This window comes from Monomorium pharaonis, chromosome 8 (assembly GCF_013373865.1).
Source record: "Monomorium pharaonis isolate MP-MQ-018 chromosome 8, ASM1337386v2, whole genome shotgun sequence".
NCBI lineage: Eukaryota > Metazoa > Arthropoda > Insecta > Hymenoptera > Formicidae > Monomorium > Monomorium pharaonis.
In genome coordinates this window covers 680256-698516 of record NC_050474.1, presented here as the reverse complement: position 1 = coordinate 698516, position 18261 = coordinate 680256, and the positions used below count along the sequence as shown (strand labels likewise).

The 18261-nt window shown below is 33.0% G+C and overlaps 4 protein-coding genes and 1 long non-coding RNA gene across 10 annotated transcripts; 3 read left to right on the top strand and 2 right to left on the bottom strand.

Annotated features, from left to right (window-relative positions):
* Nucleotides 1–146: 146 nt before the first annotated feature.
* Nucleotides 147–1209, bottom strand: LOC118646895. Its single transcript, XR_004964295.1, has 2 exons — nucleotides 1080–1209; nucleotides 147–963 (listed from the first exon to the last, which is right to left on the bottom strand). It is a non-coding gene; the product is annotated as an uncharacterized LOC118646895 (long non-coding RNA).
* Nucleotides 861–4274, top strand: LOC105832049 (angiotensin-converting enzyme). Of its 2 annotated transcripts, none has more exons than XM_012672653.3 (10): nucleotides 861–971; nucleotides 1187–1466; nucleotides 1751–1879; nucleotides 2015–2127; nucleotides 2225–2413; nucleotides 2500–2767; nucleotides 2846–2954; nucleotides 3148–3539; nucleotides 3596–3742; nucleotides 3945–4274. In XM_012672653.3, the coding sequence occupies exons 1-10, from the start codon at nucleotides 917–919 to the stop codon at nucleotides 4108–4110; spliced, it is 1848 nt and encodes a 615-aa protein (XP_012528107.2). In that variant the 5' UTR covers nucleotides 861–916; the 3' UTR covers nucleotides 4111–4274. The 2 variants fall into 2 exon arrangements, with proteins under 2 accessions (XP_012528107.2, XP_036146678.1); XM_036290785.1 differs by having other exon boundaries at nucleotides 892–971; nucleotides 1190–1466.
* Nucleotides 4241–9000, bottom strand: LOC105832047 (YEATS domain-containing protein 2). Its single transcript, XM_012672648.3, has 5 exons — nucleotides 8446–9000; nucleotides 7337–8010; nucleotides 4642–7002; nucleotides 4485–4558; nucleotides 4241–4390 (listed from the first exon to the last, which is right to left on the bottom strand). Exons 1-5 carry the CDS (start codon nucleotides 8540–8542, stop codon nucleotides 4267–4269), a joined length of 3330 nt encoding a protein of 1109 aa, XP_012528102.2. The 5' UTR covers nucleotides 8543–9000; the 3' UTR covers nucleotides 4241–4266.
* A 273-nt stretch (nucleotides 9001–9273) lies between these two features.
* On the top strand, nucleotides 9274–15555 carry LOC105832048 (valine--tRNA ligase, mitochondrial). 5 transcript variants are annotated; one of them, XM_012672650.3, is made up of 16 exons: nucleotides 9274–9585; nucleotides 9769–9997; nucleotides 10326–10572; nucleotides 10684–10912; nucleotides 11311–11490; nucleotides 11644–11768; nucleotides 11944–12218; nucleotides 12365–12650; nucleotides 12766–12888; nucleotides 13004–13111; nucleotides 13304–13463; nucleotides 13669–13736; nucleotides 14170–14376; nucleotides 14566–14677; nucleotides 14947–15164; nucleotides 15353–15555. In XM_012672650.3, exons 1-16 carry the CDS (start codon nucleotides 9468–9470, stop codon nucleotides 15437–15439), a joined length of 2772 nt encoding a protein of 923 aa, XP_012528104.2. In that variant the 5' UTR covers nucleotides 9274–9467; the 3' UTR covers nucleotides 15440–15555. The 5 variants fall into 5 exon arrangements, with proteins under 5 accessions (XP_012528104.2, XP_012528103.2, XP_028046130.2 ...); XM_012672649.3 differs by having other exon boundaries at nucleotides 13669–13946; XM_028190329.2 differs by lacking the exon at nucleotides 13004–13111 and having other exon boundaries at nucleotides 13669–13946.
* Nucleotides 15556–16430: 875 nt separating this feature from the next.
* LOC105829306 (DNA polymerase delta subunit 3) lies at nucleotides 16431–18227 on the top strand. The gene is made up of 2 exons (XM_012668040.3): nucleotides 16431–16631; nucleotides 16873–18227. The coding sequence occupies exons 1-2, from the start codon at nucleotides 16563–16565 to the stop codon at nucleotides 18214–18216; spliced, it is 1413 nt and encodes a 470-aa protein (XP_012523494.1). The 5' UTR covers nucleotides 16431–16562; the 3' UTR covers nucleotides 18217–18227.
* The last annotated feature ends 34 nt before the right edge of the window (nucleotides 18228–18261 follow it).

Sequence of the window (18261 nt, the reverse complement as noted above, 5' to 3'; positions counted from 1 at the left end):
TATTGCACAATATAATTTCCCAACGTTTTGATAAAATTTTAATGAAATTTTAATTATTTTATTGAAGAGATCATTATATCTCTTCTAATAATTAAAAAAAAACATTTTAATGGGAATTTAATAAAGTTTAATAAAATTTCAATAAATTATATTTAATAAAAAAAAGGAAATTTTATTGAAAATGGTAACAAAAAGTCGCAAATACTCCGCAATGACAAATTAAAAACATTATATTGAAGCTAATACATGTATTATAAAATTTTAATGAAATTCACTGGTTAAAATGTTCCAAACTCAAAATTTAACAAAATATTATCAAAAAATTTCATCAAAACTTCATAAAAACTTTTCTACTAAAGAGATAATTTACTCTGTGTTTCTACTGGAAAATATTAGCTGCAATATTGTAAATATAATAGACAGTGTGTGACGTACAATGGTAATCGGACATGCATTTATATACACTGAATTTATACAATTTATATATGCGATATTTTTCTATTGGTTTAACATGCAAATCTAATATACTTTTCCTTAATATAGTTAAACTTCATCGTCGGTTCGCGAAGTTGCAATCAAAATCTCATTTTCTCAAAATAAGAGAATAAGGACGACGGAATGTTTTTTCTTTACAGCGGAATGAGGCGATTGAAACCAAAAGACGGAGGATCGTAATAAAGAGCAATTTGCCGGCGTAAGTAAAACAATGCGTAGGTTTCAATTAAAGGTATATCTCCTGTCGCCTTAAGAAAACACGAGGAGCGGCGCAACGTGCGGATGAACATTCAATCGGTCTTCAAACACGGATAAAAGCTCTCGTTTTTCTCACGACAAAATTAATCCTTCTCCGTAGAATCGATGGTGCGGAATCACTGTGCGAGACTCAGCAAGTGAACAGAGAAAACGTCTCCGAAATATGTTCTTCGTTCGCTTCGCAGTATGCATCTTTCTACATACCAGCATCTCAAAAAGTAAAGTGACGGAAATAATATTATACTTTAATTAATCACACTAAAGAAAAACACAAGTTACAAACACTCTATAATTTTAACCAAAATCTTAAAATAATTCAGACTTACCTAAGCTAATCAATTGTGATAATTACAAGTCAATCAACTGTGATGATTAATTATAATTATTGTAATTGATTGATTTATAATTGATCTTATTATCTATTTGTTTACAGCAGAAGAAATTGATTATGGAACGTCGATGATGGTGATTAATCAAATGGACAATACATTTGACTTGTTAAATCAAGCAATCGCCGAATTGGAATGGCAAATCCTCGCAAATCGCTCGATTGTACCATCAAAAATATATATCCACTTCGTTCGTCTAAAGATAAAGTCAAAGAAGAAATGGTGCGCAAAAGTAATGGACCTTCAAAATAATAGTGTATCTGTGAACAAAAAAATAGTGCATTTTTTGTGTAAAGGACTAAAATATACTGATGAAATAGCAAGGTACGATAAATGTTTGATAACCTGGTAAAAAATTTTAAATAAAATTTTAATAAAGCTTTAATAAAATTTTTCAGTGACGATATTTGTTGTATCTTACGTTTATTTCTAAACATTTTAACCGGTGATAGTATCAAAATTTCACAAAAAATTCAACAGTTTCAATCAAATATTATTAATTTGTAAATATTATTAAAATATTATTCATTACAAAATAACTACGCTTCTTCATTGCAAAATTTCATAAAAAAATTATTTCAATAAAATTTTATTTCCTTTTTTTGCAGAAAGATCGCTATTATCAATGAACTATTGTCATCTATGTATAACTCTGCACGAATTTGCAAAGTTAAAAATTACATACAAAGATGTTACAACAATGAATTAAACGTGGGAAAGTTAATGGCAACTTCAAGGTGCATTGTAATACATTATTCAAATTACCAAATACATATATTTCGATTAAAGTTATAATTCTCAGAAAAAATGCGAGGAATATGAGAGAAAAGAAATATCAGGTATTTTTTATACGTGCACATTTGTTTATTTAGAAACGAGAGAGAATTACGTTGGGCTTGGACTGCTTGGAGAAATCGCATGGGTCGCACAAAGGAACTTTTTAAACAATTAGTGGATCTTCAAAATACTTTTGCGCGAAACAATGGTAGCAAAATATGTAACATTTATAATTATTGATTAAAGAAAGAAAAAAATTGATCTTTTATTTTTAATAATGTTAATGATAAGTTTTATTATATAAGGCTACACTGATATCGGAGAATACTGGAGAGAAGAGTACGAAATTCCAAACTTGGAAAAAGTTTTTGAAGAAATGTATCAACAAGTTGAACCACTCTATCGTCTTCTTCACGCTGTCGTAAGATTCCGTCTTACAAAATTGTATCCCAACGTCGTTGACATGTTTCTACCAATTCCCGCTCATTTATTAGGTAAAATAAAATTTTACAACAAAGATAATTAAATAATAAAGATAGCAAATAGCGCCTTCTTTCTCTTAGTGTTATTATTCTTATAGGCAACTTGTGGTCGCAAAATTGGGAAGCATTGATCGACGTGGTGTTTCCAAATTACACCGCGATCATGCCGAATCTGACAGACTCAATGATACAAGAAAATTACAATGTGATAAAAATGATAAAAACTGTAGAAAATTTTTATATATCTCTCGGATTTCCACCGTTATCGTCTAAATTTTGGAAGAATTCCATTTTTAAACAAGAAACTAATAATGGCTCCAGTTGTCATGCAACTGCAATCAACATGTACAAGAAAGATGATTTTAGGTATTTTTATAAATTTTTAGAAATTATAAGAATAAATGTTGAATTTAGTTGACAAACATTAACTACCTTTTATTTTAGAATTTTTGGATGTTTAGAAACACAACCGCAAGATTTTAATGTTATTTATCACGAGATTGGTCATATACAATATTATATGGCGTATCAGAATCAGTTGTCGTTTTTTAAGGTACTCGATTCGATCTATTTCATTTATATGAAATTAGAATGTTGTAATTTAAAAAATTAGTTGAAGTAAAAAGATTGACTTTAAATTAACTATAGAATTGGTTCATTTATATTATAAATTCGAAACGTCTTGACAAGAACTACTATTTTTAAATACTTTGTATAATGTAAAATACCTTGTTATTTTCACACAGAATGGAATCAATAGTGCTTTTCACGAGTCGATAGGAGATGCTGTTTCATACGGTGCAGTTTCTCCTCGACATTTGCGTCGTCTCGGATTGATACGTAACGTGTTTGCATCCAATGATTCGTCTAGAGTAGATTTGCCTTCGCACGATTCACTAGAAATAGCTCTTCTTGTGAGGCAGGCTTTACTCAAGATACCGCAACTATCCAATGGACTGATAATAGAGAAATGGAGATGGTCTGTCTTTTCTGGTAAAATAAAACCATCAGAATATAATGTATTCTGGTGGAACTTGCATCGTCGATACATGGGTGTTGTGCCGCCATCACTGAGATCCGAAAAGTTCTTCGATCCTGCAGCGAAATTTCATGTCGCTCATAATATACCTTATGCCGGGTAAGTTCAACCGATTCAAAAGATGTACAAATAAAACTGATAAATAACGTCAATAGGTATTTCCTGGGAAACTTTCTTCAAGTTCAGTTGTTTCAAGGAATGTGCAAAACATCCCGGAATCTGCCACTTAGTTCCACGGTGTTTAACTTACCTCTTCACAAATGTGACATTTACAATTCAAAGGACGCGGGAAAGTTATTAAGGTTGGAAAAAGATTCGATAAATTCTTATAAAATAATAGCTTTAATTTTAGTCTTTCTCGAAAACAAGAAAAGAAAATAGTAAAAAAATAACTTTCCGATCTAATACACATCCTAAATGCTTCATTGCATGTTTGTGTAAAGATCGTGGAAGTCGTACGAATATATGTAAAAAAAGTAATCTTAGTTAATTTTATCCTTCCAGGTCGATCATGAAACTTGGAAGTAAAGCAAACTGGAAACACGCGTTGCACGCGACAACGGGATATTCTGAGTATCGCGTGGAACCACTCTTGACTTATTACGAACCGGTTCGCGAATGGCTGCAACGTGAGATCGAACGTCACGGAATTCCAGTTGGCTGGGATTGAAATGACTCTGTTATCTCGAGTTTCTCCATAGAAAACTCGCGTCTATGTCGCAATTTTCTTTTATCGTGTACGTTCAAGAAGAATTGTACTGATTACTTCGTTGTATTTCCGGACTAGGCGACAGCTTACTTGTCTTGCAATTACACTTGCATGTCGTCACAATAGCTCCGCTGTATTCAATTCTTGTTTCGAGCCCAGACCTTCGTTCGTAAAAATGTCGAATTCCTCTCGACTCATAAGAGCGTTACGGACGTCGCCCAGCGTAATAACTTCGGGACATCTGTAAATTAATAAGATATTATCATAGATAGAACAGATTGTTGTCTATCATACAAAATACAGTAAAGGTGCAAACAAAAAAAAGATATAGTTACTCATTTCCGCTGCTTCTTTCACAAGCGCTTGCCAATGACGCTCGAGTGAGATCTTCTACAAAACACTCAACAACCTAAACACAATTACGACAATGACTAAATAAAATTTTTACTCTAGTGCAAATTAGGTGAAATTTACATCAGAAATAATTTTTACCTTCATTAATACGCGACTAGCTGCACAATACAAAACGCCAGGGACAATCTCTTCTGGTCCGATTTTGATACCGATATCTCGCGCGGTGTTGCACACGAAATTGTGAAACGGTAGTAGTTTCTTGTCAAGTTCAATCGGTATTAACGTGGAACCGGTTGAACAATTGCTATTCCGATTACTGCCGCTTTTTCTCCGATCGAGTCCATGTGAATTCTCGTCGATGCTCACGACATCGATCTCTTCGTCATCAGTGTAATCCGTCGATCGATGATTAGGCTCTTGCTGGCAGGTATCGAGCCACTTTTGCAACGTAATTGGTTCCGTGCACGTAGACACGATCGCGGTGGACGTAGATGTGATATCGGGTAACTTTCTCGTGTCGCTTGTCCCGGCTGTTCCTGGCTGCACTGTCCCGAAGGTACTCCTCCGACTCGGGGTGTAGCCGTGCAGTCTCGTCCACAATATAATCTCCTTGACACTCCACAGCTGATCAGTCGGGATTAACTTCATTTGCAGAAAATCTCGGATCGTCTTCGCGCGATACCATTCCATGGCTCGTTGTTTACCAACATTGTACGTCAAGTACTCCTCCTCGCTGCAACACGCATACGGATGCATCTGTCTGTACTCGGGATCGTGGGCGTCTTGCGTGACGATCGGCAATCGGCGTACAAGGAATCGTATCAGCGCCTCCGGCTCGGCGATATTCGCGGCGTCGATCGTGCGGAAAACCGCCTCGTACTGATCTCTCTTGCTCTGCATCTTTAACTTGTCCTTGCCCAGCGTGATCTTCGGCCGTTGCACCGTCGTCTTCTCCGAGAGTGCGAACTCTTGCCTGCCGGGAAGTTGGCAATTGTATCGTTGATAATTGTACGTGTCCGCTATTTTCAGGATCGGCACGTTCTCGTTAACGTTTAGTAGAAGACTGTTAGCACCTTTCAGCTTGAACACGGCAGTTCTCTTATTGTTGTTGATCGTGTCTTCCTGTTGCACGTTCGGCTTGCTATTAGGCGGCTTTTTCAGGATACTCACGCCCTGAGAAACGCGAACATTCGACTTCACGACGTTACCCTCCCATGGAACATTCGACTTCACGACATTATCCTCCCGTGGAACGGAGGAAACTCTCACGTCACCATCGATAAACATTCTCGAGTTTTCGTTAGACGATTTCGATGGAAGCATACTCGAGAAATTCATCGGTATCGATTTCTTATACTTCAAGAGAAGTACATGCTTGCTAGTCGATGACGTTAATATGTTCGACGGTGGTATGGCAATTTCTAAAGGTTTTAAATGCGAATTGCAGATTTCCGAAGAATCAATGGTTTTCTGCAAACTGTCGAAGTGATCAAACGAGGCACCGGTCGATTTGTGGGCACCATTAAGCATTACTGTGCGTCCGGCCGAAGTAGCTTCTAAAATCTTGAAAGTATCATCTCTCTTCGAGTTTTTTGTTTGTAAAAATTTATCCGTATCGGAAGATAGTGGACGCTTCTGATTATCGTTCTCTTGGAATGTTGTATTTATTGACATCACCAGCGTCGAATCGTTCATCATGTTCGAAGATACCAAAGGCTGATGATTACTGGAAGACTGAATGTCACCATTAAATCTATTCGAGGTAGTTATATCGGATCTTCTTTCGCCACTCTCAATTGGAAAATCAATAGTAGATAACGTGCGATTATTTTCTGGAAAATGTTCCACAGTCACGTTTCTTTCTCTTACGGTACAATGTCGAGAGTTTGAATACTGACTGCAAGAATAATTATGATCATGTTCAATATAGTAGCTTAGCGTTACAGTGGCTGCCTTTTCACGTTTCTCATTGAATACATAAGTGGTTCTCTCGTTAGATTCAGTATTTATTCTAACGCTTTCTAAATTGTTTACTGAATCCAATAACGAATTAAATCGTTTGTGTTCTTTCGAGTCGGATATCTCCTCCTTCACTTGAATTTCCTTAGAAATGCTCGTGCCAAGCCATGACGCGTCTTTCGCTTTTTGCCTATCAATAGACTCCGAACTATTGCCATCATTCAGTTCTTTCTTTATAAAAGTGCTGTTAACGGAAAATTCGATGGACTTTTCGCTATTATTCTGCTCTAAATTACAGGATTCCGTCGTGTGAATCCATACGTCGACCACAGTTTCGGAGCCTAGAGTTTGCAGTCCTGTGTAGGTGCGATCTAATTTAAGATGATGAATTATATCCATGGGCTTGTTCAGGGTATTCTTGAAGTGCAGCTGTACTCTAAGAGGAAATTCGCCCCATCCTCGTCTAGACAGATGAAATGGATACGACGTAACCTCGATGACGTCGTTTGGACGGTAACTGGGATGCAGAAAGAATCTCACCTTAAATTCAATGGAAAAAAAACAAAGTCAATAAACAAGCGCAAAAAAAAGTTTAAATAAGATAAATAATAATTTATTCCATCATTAAATTTAATAAAATATAATATTTTGGCTTTATTTACTGTTCGTTCTTCTTCCACATTTCAAGAATGAACTTCTCGCAATGGTTTGTCATTTTTCTTTCTTTCTACATTAGAGAAAGAAAATGGGAAAAAATAAACTGTGCAAGAAATTCAGTCCTAGAGTGGAAAGAGAGCAGACCTTCAATGATTTTTAATTGTCTAAATAAAACTCATATAACACGAGACTAACAATAGAATTATACAAAACTCACCTTACTGACAAAAGTGCTGATGTTAGCATTCTCCTGATCACCGCGAACGTACATCGTCCACTTGTGACTGGACGCATCCTCTCGCCAGTCCGATGGAATCCATTTGGAAATATTACCGACGATGACGCGTTTGCGGACCTTGTGGCTGTTTCCGCGGGATGGACCTGTTTTATCAGGCATGTTGCTTTTCGGCGGTATGTAACGAGGTACCTTACGAGGTTGAGACTCGTTCGGTTCGACCTTTCGTTTCTCGCTTTGCGACCTTGCGCCATTGCAATTTTGCTTCGCATTTTCCTCGCTCTTTGCGCTATTCACCACTGAGTTCACGCCCGATGAAAGGGATTCGTCGTTATCGTTATATAAAAATCGGGGATCAGTGGATGTCGATGGCACCGCGAGATCTACACACTCAGCAGATTTGGGACACTTGCCAAGCAAGGTCTTAATCGCAGGATGAATCCTCGTCTGTCTCGTTGTCTCCGCAGCTTGAGGAATTTGACACTGCTTGCGATTGTAGAAGTTAGTAATTATAAAGTAACGCAACAGATGAAAAATCTTTAGGGTTTTATGTAATCTCTCTTGTATTTGCAAAATTTCTTTCTCCTTCAAATCAATTTCCTTTGAGAACTCCCTCTCCACTATTGCAGTTATCTTTTTTGCGGTAGTGTTTCTTGCTAAAAAAAAAAGAAATGTATTATTTCAAATATATATAACCATATTTTATGAGGAAATTAAATGGACAATTAAACATTATCTCCCCATTTAATTTCCTTACTTGTTTGAGTTCTATGAGGATTCATTATTATTATAATTATATTATAGATGTTTCACTTAAAATTTTCAAAAATTTTAAAAATCTCTCTCTCTCTCTCCCCCTAATGCCCGAATGTATACTTATCTTGTTTTAAAAGTACAAATTTTGGGAAGAATCTTATTCTAACCTGTCTAGTCGTGAACTTTAACGATTAATATCTCGCTTCCCGAAGCAGAGTGACACTTCTCTGCCAGATTTGTTCGTTTCATGCAAAACTGTGATGAATGAACATAATTTCATCAATTTAGATTCTGAGGTAGCTAAACTGAATAATTATCAGAATCAATATGCTTACCATTTGTTTCGTGAATCTTCTGTCGAACTTGGTCGTTGGAGGTTGCGGAGACATAATCAGGATCCTGATCATTTAATGATTCTTCAGGAGCACTCATTTATCGCGTTTATACTTTGTTCAAAGGAATAAGAGTCATCTCAACAAGTATAGCATTTAAAAATGCAAGACGATATCCAGCAATAGTTCCTCGACATGTAATTATAAAAGAAGTTATATTTGATAAATTGTTTCCGCCATTCAAAAGCATTGTCGAACCTTCACCTAAAACGCTTAGACGCACGTTTTATTGCATTTTGTGCACTTTTGTAAAGACTTGTAGAAAAATTTTGGACAACTTATTTGAAGAGGTTAAAGCCGTTATGGTTACACTCATGCCACCGTTACAAACGATCGACATTTACAAGAGAAGAACAGTTTAGAGAAAAAAACCGGCACTCGTCGACGAAGATCAGATAACATATAAGTTTGCCGAAATGTCGAAATTGATACGTGCCGCATCGTCAAACTCCGACCGCTTCTGGCACCATCTGGCACACAACTAAACATCAAAGGTTAAATAAATTTTTTAACTTGATATATTTTAATTAAAATTTTTTAATATAGATGACTCAGTGACAGATTGATAATTATTAATGGTCGGTAAGGTTACATATATTCTTACCGATTGTAAATATTACATTATCCTCATATCAAACTTAATAGTTCAAATTTACTAAAAAATTAATCATTTATTAGAAAAATAAAATCCGAAAAACACTGAAAATAATAATAAAGAGAATAAAAATGTTATTTTAAGAATTTTAATTTTTTTATTAGTTATAAATACAAAGTTTGAGTTTAGGTTAGGTTAGGTTAGGTTACAGTTAGATTTTGTTGCACATTTGATTAAAGATTGTGTGAAAAACGTGTACAAAGCGAAAAATATTTTCTAGTTTATTGACGAATACGTTTATCAAAAGTGGAAATTTTTGTCTGTTTTCATAATTCTATTAAAATTTTCATGATAAATTTAAATAATAATAATGAAGCACACATTGTTCGAACGCTCTTTCCTACATGCGAATTTATGCTATCGAAGATTACGTTATTGTACTTCTACTGCAACCGTAACAGAATCGTGTGACAATAAAAGACTAGCAGGTATTTTTTGCACGCAGTTTGCATACATTAAAGCCTGCAAACAGATGTGCATTAATCAAAAATTATGAACTAATGAGATCAAAAGAAAAAGTCTTGCTATATATTTTTTAACATGTTTATTAATTAATATTTTAAATTTCATTAAATAAAAATAATTAATAATAAAAACGTTATAAAATACAGACTTTCCTGCAACTTTTAATCCGAAGAATGTTGAAAAAGACTGGTACAATATTTGGCAATGTAACAAGTACTTTGCATCATCCAAGATAAAGAGAATAAGCAATAATACTGAAGAGGAAAAGGAACCCAAAGAACCTTTTAGCATGGTCTTACCACCGCCTAATATTACAGGAGTATTACATTTGGGTCACGCATTAACGGTTACAATCCAAGATGTTCTAGCAAGATGGTTAGCCAAAGTTTATATTGAACAATAATAATATAATATGATAATATAATAATAGAATAAACCAAGAAAAACAAAATTACAATTAAGGTTCTAGTTTTTAAATTATAAATGTTTGAACATTTATATGTAGATATAATATTATATACTTTATAAACTATCAAGTGTTTTTATTATCAAATTTATTTACCATATAGATATAAAAATACACATTTATACTTGTGTAATATATTATTACACATTATGCTTTGATTACACTATCTTAATTTATATAGGTAAATTCACCATTATATTATAGATTTCTCTCTACTGCTCATGCACATACATACAGGCACAGAATGAAGGGTCATCCAGTGTTATGGATACCAGGTCTAGACCACGCAGGAATCGCAACACAGGCAGTGGTGGAACGTACATTGCGGCATACGCGCAACATTACGCGACATGACGTTGGCCGCACCGAGTTCACACGGTTAATCTGGCAGTGGAAGACAGAGAAAGCCACAGTTATCAAACAGCAGTTGAAAGCCCTTGGTGCCACACTTGATTGGGACAGAGAATACTTTACTATTGACAATGTAATATTTTTCTGTTTATTACTTACATTTGCTATCTAATATTATTATAATTACAATTGTTTCTTTATATTTGTTACAATATTATTGAACTTTTTGTTTATGCTCTTGTAGAATTATAGTGCAGCTGTAACGGAAACGTTTGTACGGCTAAACGAGAGAAATCTGTTGTACAGAGCCAGAGATCTCGTTAATTGGTCACCAGCATTGCGCAGCACAATATCAGAAATTGAAGTCGAAGATTTGGTAGTAAATGGCAAGACACGACTCCAATTACCTGGCTATGATACTAAAATCACCGTTGGCCAACTTATTAAACTGGCCTACCCAATTAGAGATTCAAGTATAAAAAAAAATATTAAATACAAAATTAGGTGGATTATCTCGTGATAAATTCTTTGTAATATAATTGTAATTGTAATTAATTAAAATTATTATAATAAATAAATTATTTCTTTTTAGTGTGATAAAAATAATTTTTTTATTATCTTATATGTACACACGTGGACAGGAATGTCTGGCCGTATGAAGTTAGCTGCATTCCTGAATTTTTATAGTACACCTATTCTATATAGAAATCGGAATACAGCTAACTTTATATGGCCAGCTATTCCTATCTGCGTGTGTACACATAAATATATAATCCATTTAATTCTTTATTTAGTACTTATGTTTTACTTATCTTGTAAATATGCTCTTTAGCTTTAGTTTTTCAACAGATTAATTTTTTTTATTTTGCAGAGGAGGAATTAATAGTTGCAACGACTAGACCTGAGACAATTTTCGGAGATGTTGCGATTGCTGTGCATCCAAATGATGAGAGATATTCGAGATATATTGGTCGACACATTTTACATCCAATAAGAGAGACCTTTATACCTATCATAGCCGATTCTTCAGTAAAGAGAGAATTTGGCACTGGTAAAAATTTATCTTTGTGTACTATTTAGATAATCTATATTATACTTATAATTATCGATCTGTATACTTTATTTTTATTTTAATATTTTTTAAAATATGTTTTTTCTCTTATTTTCTGTCTGTTATGATTATTAGTAATTGCTTATTTTATAGGTGCAGTTAAAATTACTCCAGCACATGATCGTTTAGATTACGACATTGGTAAAAGACATGGCTTGCCAGTTATTAGTGTAATTGACGAAGACGGCAACATGACAGATGCGTGCAAGGGATTCAAGGTGTGATATGCAAGATTTATTTCTTATTAATCACAAAAAATACAATAGCTTGTGTATATTTAAGAAAATTTAATGAAAAAAAAGGTCAATTAACAAGTATAAAATTCGTTTTTATCGTTATTTAAATCTTTTACACTTGGTTTTTGACCTTGTTATTATTAAAAAATAATTTTAGGGAGTACCGAGATTTATCACACGGAGGAGATTAATGGATCAATTGTCAGCACGAGGCATAGTGAGAGGTGTAGAAGATAATCATCAGATGATTCTGCCACTGTGTTCGCGAACAAATGATGTGATCGAGTATTTGCCGAAAGAACAGTGGTTCTTACGCTGCACGACAATGGCCGAGCGGGCGCGCGAAGCCGTGGCAAATGGCAGGTTGAAAATCGACCCGAGCGATGACAGTATTCACGAACAAATGTGGTATAACTGGCTTGAAAACGCTAGGTAAAATTTTATTATCATTTAATTATTAAATAAATACCTAAATAAATAAATGGAGAATAAATGAAAGAATGAACTAAGATATCTAAACAAAGAGAGGAAAAATGCAATATTTAATAATTTTTTAAACAAAAAGCTTTCTTTTTCAGGGACTGGTGCGTGTCGAGACAGTTGTGGTGGGGTCATCGCATTCCGGCATATTCCGTAATTCATAATGACGGTAAACACGACAATGTTGATAATTATGATATATTTTCTACCAACAATAATAATAGCGCCACTTCATGGATTGTCGCAAGATCTGAAGAAGAAGCGCGTTGTCGCGCACGAGAAAAATACGGAGACACGGTGAGTTTGCAGCAGGACCCAGATGTCCTCGACACATGGTTCTCTTCAACAATTGTGCCATTTACAACGCTTGGCTGGCCAAAAAACGTTAGTTCTTTATTATTTTATTATTAAATTATATATTCATTATTCTATTATTATTTTATTAAGTATAATTTTATCAATATTTTCTTATATATATATATATCGAAAAAATTTACAGACAAAGGATATGGCGAAATATTATCCGCTAACATTGATGGAAACGGGCCATGATATTCTTGTATTTTGGGTGGCGAGGATGGTGATGCTAAGTCTGGAACTGACACAGCGTTTACCATTTAAAGTACAATTTTTATATCCACAATAAATTATTTTTGAAATTCTGTAAAAGAAACAATTTCTTTAGTGGATTTAAAGTGATAATATAATTGACAATTATAAATTATACGTGTATATAGGAAGTTTTACTTCATGGTATTCTATGCGATGGCAATGGCAGGAAAATGTCCAAGAGCTCCGGCAATGTCATTTTACCAGAAAATATTATTAATGGTTGTACCTTTGAGGTATTTTTCGAAATTACAATTATATTATTTGTTTCCATATACTTATAAAATACATAAATTGTTATAATAGAATTTCTAAATAATAATTAATACAGTACTAGATTAAGATTACTTTTTTTTAATCGAATGAGATAGATACGTTGTAATTCTATTATTTTAAACTTTATATTTGAATGTTTAATTATAACGCAGGAATTAAATGAACAAGCGAGACGCAGTCATGCGGCCGGTATTCTTAGCGCTGAAGAATTGCAGCGAACACTCCGTGTTAATGCAAAGTCGTACTCCGCGGGAATACCAGATTGTGGTGCCGATGCTTTGAGACTATCATTATGTGCACGTAATATTAAGAGTAAGTTTAACTCGTATGTATATATCATTCAAAATTATTTATTTTTAAAGTCTTTGAAAGAAATTAAAAAAATTTTTTGAAAGAATTTTTAGAATTTTGAAAGTTTTACAAGAATTTTAAGAATTACAAAATAATAATTAAGTTTAAATAATAATATAATGAATTAAACATTTTTATTATATATTTTGTTTATTTTTTCACATAGATCACGTTATTAGTTTTGATGTGGACGATTGTCGGACAAGCAAATATTTCTGCAACAAAATCTGGCAGGCAAGTAAATACATATTATTGATGACAAAAGAAAATCAACAATACGAAAATGAAGGAGAGAAAAGTTTGAATGATTTAGATCGATGGATTCTAAGTCGATTATCATGGATGGTGAGAATAGTGAACGATGCATTTTCTGAGCGAAATTTCCATAAAGCAATTGCTGCAATTCGTCAATTTTTACACTACGAATTCTGTGATTTCTACGTGGTACGATATAAATGCACAATAAATGTATAATAATTTTTAAGATTTTTCTATTTAAAAATCTGACATTTTGTAAAAAATGTTAAAATTTCAAGAGATTTTAATTTTATCTATAATAAAATATTATATAGTTTATATAATTTGATTAATCATTTTGCTTAAATTATTTTAAGTAATTCTTTATTTCAATAAAAAAAATTTTTTCATATTTTTTTCTTAAACATAGGAAGGTACAAAATTTGGATTTAAAAGCGGTAATTCCGCTGGGCATTCAAATACTCTTGCAAAATGCTTGGAAGTGTCATTACGCATCCTTTCACCCATTACACCTTACTTGTCGGATGATTTATATCTAAGACTTGCTAAGAAGAAACTTACAGGATTTCTGTCAGTTGCCTCATTGCTCGAGACTTCCTATCCCGTCCCATATGAAGTATGTAAACCAAAATTGTGTTTATATTACACGGTCGGTCTCGCGCTGCGCGTTCACTTGGCGCGAGCCACTACCGTGTCTCTTGATCAATTATTTTGATATAACTCACTCTTTTATACTCCACACACATATTATACATATCGTAGATAATTTTTTATTCTTTAATTTAATTTAATTTTTTTTTAACAGTTTGAGTATTTAAGAAACGTCGAGTTGGAGGAAAGAATGCGTGAACTCATAAATGTTATAAATACTATCAGAAGTTGCATGGCAAACGTGAGCAAGAAGTCAAATCCAGAAGGTAGACATTGATAATTAGAGAAGCAATGCACTATTTAAATAATTTAAATTTTAACGATATAAGACAGCATATAATAATACCATGATAACATATATGCAGTAAAAAAATTAACAGTAATAAAATATTAATATCATTATTTTACAATCAACAATATAATACAATATATGTTGTACATTATATAGTTGAATATAAAATTACAATAATGATATGTTATATTACTGTTAGTATTTATTGGAAATAAATTTTAATGAATGTTTCTGTTTGCACAGTTAATATTTTGATTGGCAATGTACGTGATTATAATTTTTATCGAGAAAATGTGAACTTGATCAAAGGAGTGAGCAGAATCTGGAACGTGTCTATTTATTTGACGGAATCGGCGAATAACAATTTTAGTGAAACAACGACCAGAGATAATTCTGATGGCGGTATTTGCACTATCCAATGTATGCATACAGACGATTGCTCGTTACTCATTACAGTTACGGTAAATGAAAAAATATAATAGCATATTTTTACTGAATATTATTTTTTTAAATAGATATATGCCAGAAATTATTTACTATATAATGTTACTATTAGAGAATAATTTTATGTTATAAATCAGATTTAAAATAATGAATTATTTGGTTATCTTTTGTATATAAAGAACTTATCATATGCATCATCTTTTAGGATACATCCATATTGGAACAAGTTAGAAAAAATATTGCAAAGAAGGATAAATTAGAAAGAACATTTGAGAAGAAGACTATTAAGTAGTGTAATAGATTCTTTCTGCTCACTCGTGTCTCTCATCTGTGGATACAATCATATGTACAATCGATTAATGTAATTAATATATAAATAAACTATTCTATACGCTTAATTGTACTACACTACACAATTTTATATAATTGTATAGCTTTTTTAAATGAAAAAGCTTACGTAACTTGCTTACGTAAATCTAATTTAATAAAATTCAGTTTTTTTTCTCTGAAATATTAAAATGTAATTTAAAATATATCTAGTTAAGAGCATATTTAAGAAAAAAAATCAAACCTTAAATTATACAATTGATAAATAAAATTTCTAGAATTTATTTTCAAAATTAAATTTAACGTTTATATTTACGCATTAGCGCGAAGCATTATAATTTAAAAGAAGTTTAACTTACTTTTTTTCTTTCCTCTACGTTCTAGGTTATAAGTAAAATTGTAATTTAAATAAAAGCGGTTTGATAAACTATTGACGATTCTTTATTACGATTAGTATTTACACTTTGAACCAACAATCGAATTTCTTATGCATTTATGTTATGCGTTATGCAAAAATGTGCGGAAACCCTTAGGGCCACTTGCACCAAATTCTGATTAACTTAATCGTTGATTAGTCCATTGGAATTGACCAATCGTATTTGTCGTTAAGCAAAATTAACAAATGCGATTGGTCAATTCCAATGGACTAATCAACGATTAAGTTAATTAGAGTTTGGTGCAAGTGGCCCTTTTAATTTAATCGGTCGGTTAACTTTCAGAGTTGCCGAACATAAAACTGATCTTTATTAACCTTTAAGGTGTCTTCACGCTGACACTTGACGCTCATTTTCAGCGTCAAAAGACATCACGTGATTAAAAATGACGAATGGGTATCTTTATTTTTAGTCAGGTGATGTCTTTTGATGCTGAAAATGAGCGTCAAGCGTCAACATGAAAAGGCACCTTTAGGAACAATTTTGGTCTAACAACGTTCGTTTTTGAACTTTTTGAAATCTTGCTATTGGCACAATCTCTAGGGAATTTGAAGAAGAAGAAAAACTGAATTAAACCGTACAACTCGTACAAGTGGAGTGGAACGTATCGTTAATTTACTGACATTTATGACAAAATTTTCATATCATTAAAAAATGATTATGAAAGCATTGAACGAACATTTAGAAATGATAGCTGGTTATGTTTTTGACAACGACAAGCTGGTAATTCTGTTACAATTGTTTATATATATTTTGCACATGATTAAAAAAAATATTTATTTCAAATTTTGTCAAAAATTAAAGCAAATTAACTGCTAAAATATTCAAATTTAGAAACCTTTTACAAAATTTCCATAAAAAATTACGTTTTAATTCAACTAAAAACTTTAAATTATGAATTTTATGTATGTATATTTGATCATTACATTAGTCTACATTCAATAAAAGACTTATTTTTGTGTAGGTCACCTACAAATGGCTAAGTAAAGAACTACAGATCCATGTTAACATAGCAAAACAGATCTTATGGGAATTCTATCAGACATATCATAAAACCAATGACATTGAATGCACTCATTTGCTAATTGGCCACCTGAAGGATAAGGGAATGCGTGTAGAGATTGTCAGAGTGTCCGATATATCTAAGGCTAAGGAGAAATATAGTAAAATTATCTCAGAGCATGTCTACAGCGTCCATAAACCAATCACTGATCTGGAACTACTTGCCACCTCCGGTTCTGGTGATGTAAAGTATAGCGCAATAAAATGTGATGCCTGCAAAAAACGAAGTGACGAAGAAATGCAGTTATTGCGTTGGGGTGCAGCTGCTAACAACAAGGTTGCTGCAGAAAATACAAATTCAAAATCCACAGTTCTAACAAATCCACCAAAGGCAGAAAAGAATTTGGTTACAGCAAAGAAAAATGGGTTTAATAATCTATTTAATATGGCTGGAAAGTCAAAGAGCCCTGAAAATTTAAAATCCACTCAAAAAAATGATAAAGATTTGATGAAAAAGGATATAAACTCAAAGGAAAAAGATTTAGTGAAGAAAAATAAAGATTCAGTGGAGAGAAAGAAAGAAGCTTTGATGGAGGCAGATAACGGATTAACAGAAAAAGAAAAGGACATTGCAGAGAAGGATAAAAATTGTATTCAGAAAAATAAAGACGTTTCTAAAGATTCTGAGAAGATTAAAACCAAGAAAAATAAAGGCTCTAATTCCATCGCTAAAAAGGTGTCTCCGCAAAGTAATTCTGTGAAAAAGGTAGGCTTGGATAACTTTTTTGGAAAGGTAACATCTCCTTCAAAGTCTATAGGAGTAACATCATTGGCAGAAAGCAATAATAATGCTGAAAAAGAATTTACTGAAGGAAAAGAAACTAAAGAAAAGAAGAATTCACATGGGAGAAAGCGGAACAGAAGCAAAGAAACAGATAAAATTGCTAAAAAACGAAAGAGAATTGTTGTACAAAATGATTCCAGTGATTCAGAGATACAAAGTGATGTAGAAATAGAGGAATCAGTTTCCGAAATGGAGCTGGAAACTCCTGCGAAACCGAAAAGTCCTTCGCCACCGAGAGTAAAACATGAAAATGGCAAGAGAAAAGTATTGAAATTAGTTAATAAAACTTATAAGGAAGGCGAGTATATTGTAACGAAGAAAGAACATGTTTATGTAAGCTGTTCGGAAGATGAGGAAGAAAAACAAGAAGAGGCAAGAAGGAAAGAAAAAAAAGTGGAGACTAAAACAGAAAAAATTAAAAAAAAGCAATCTACGTTAACAGATTTTTTTAAGAAGTCTTAGAATTGTACCAAATTTATATAAGTAATTTGTAAAAGTGTCCATTTT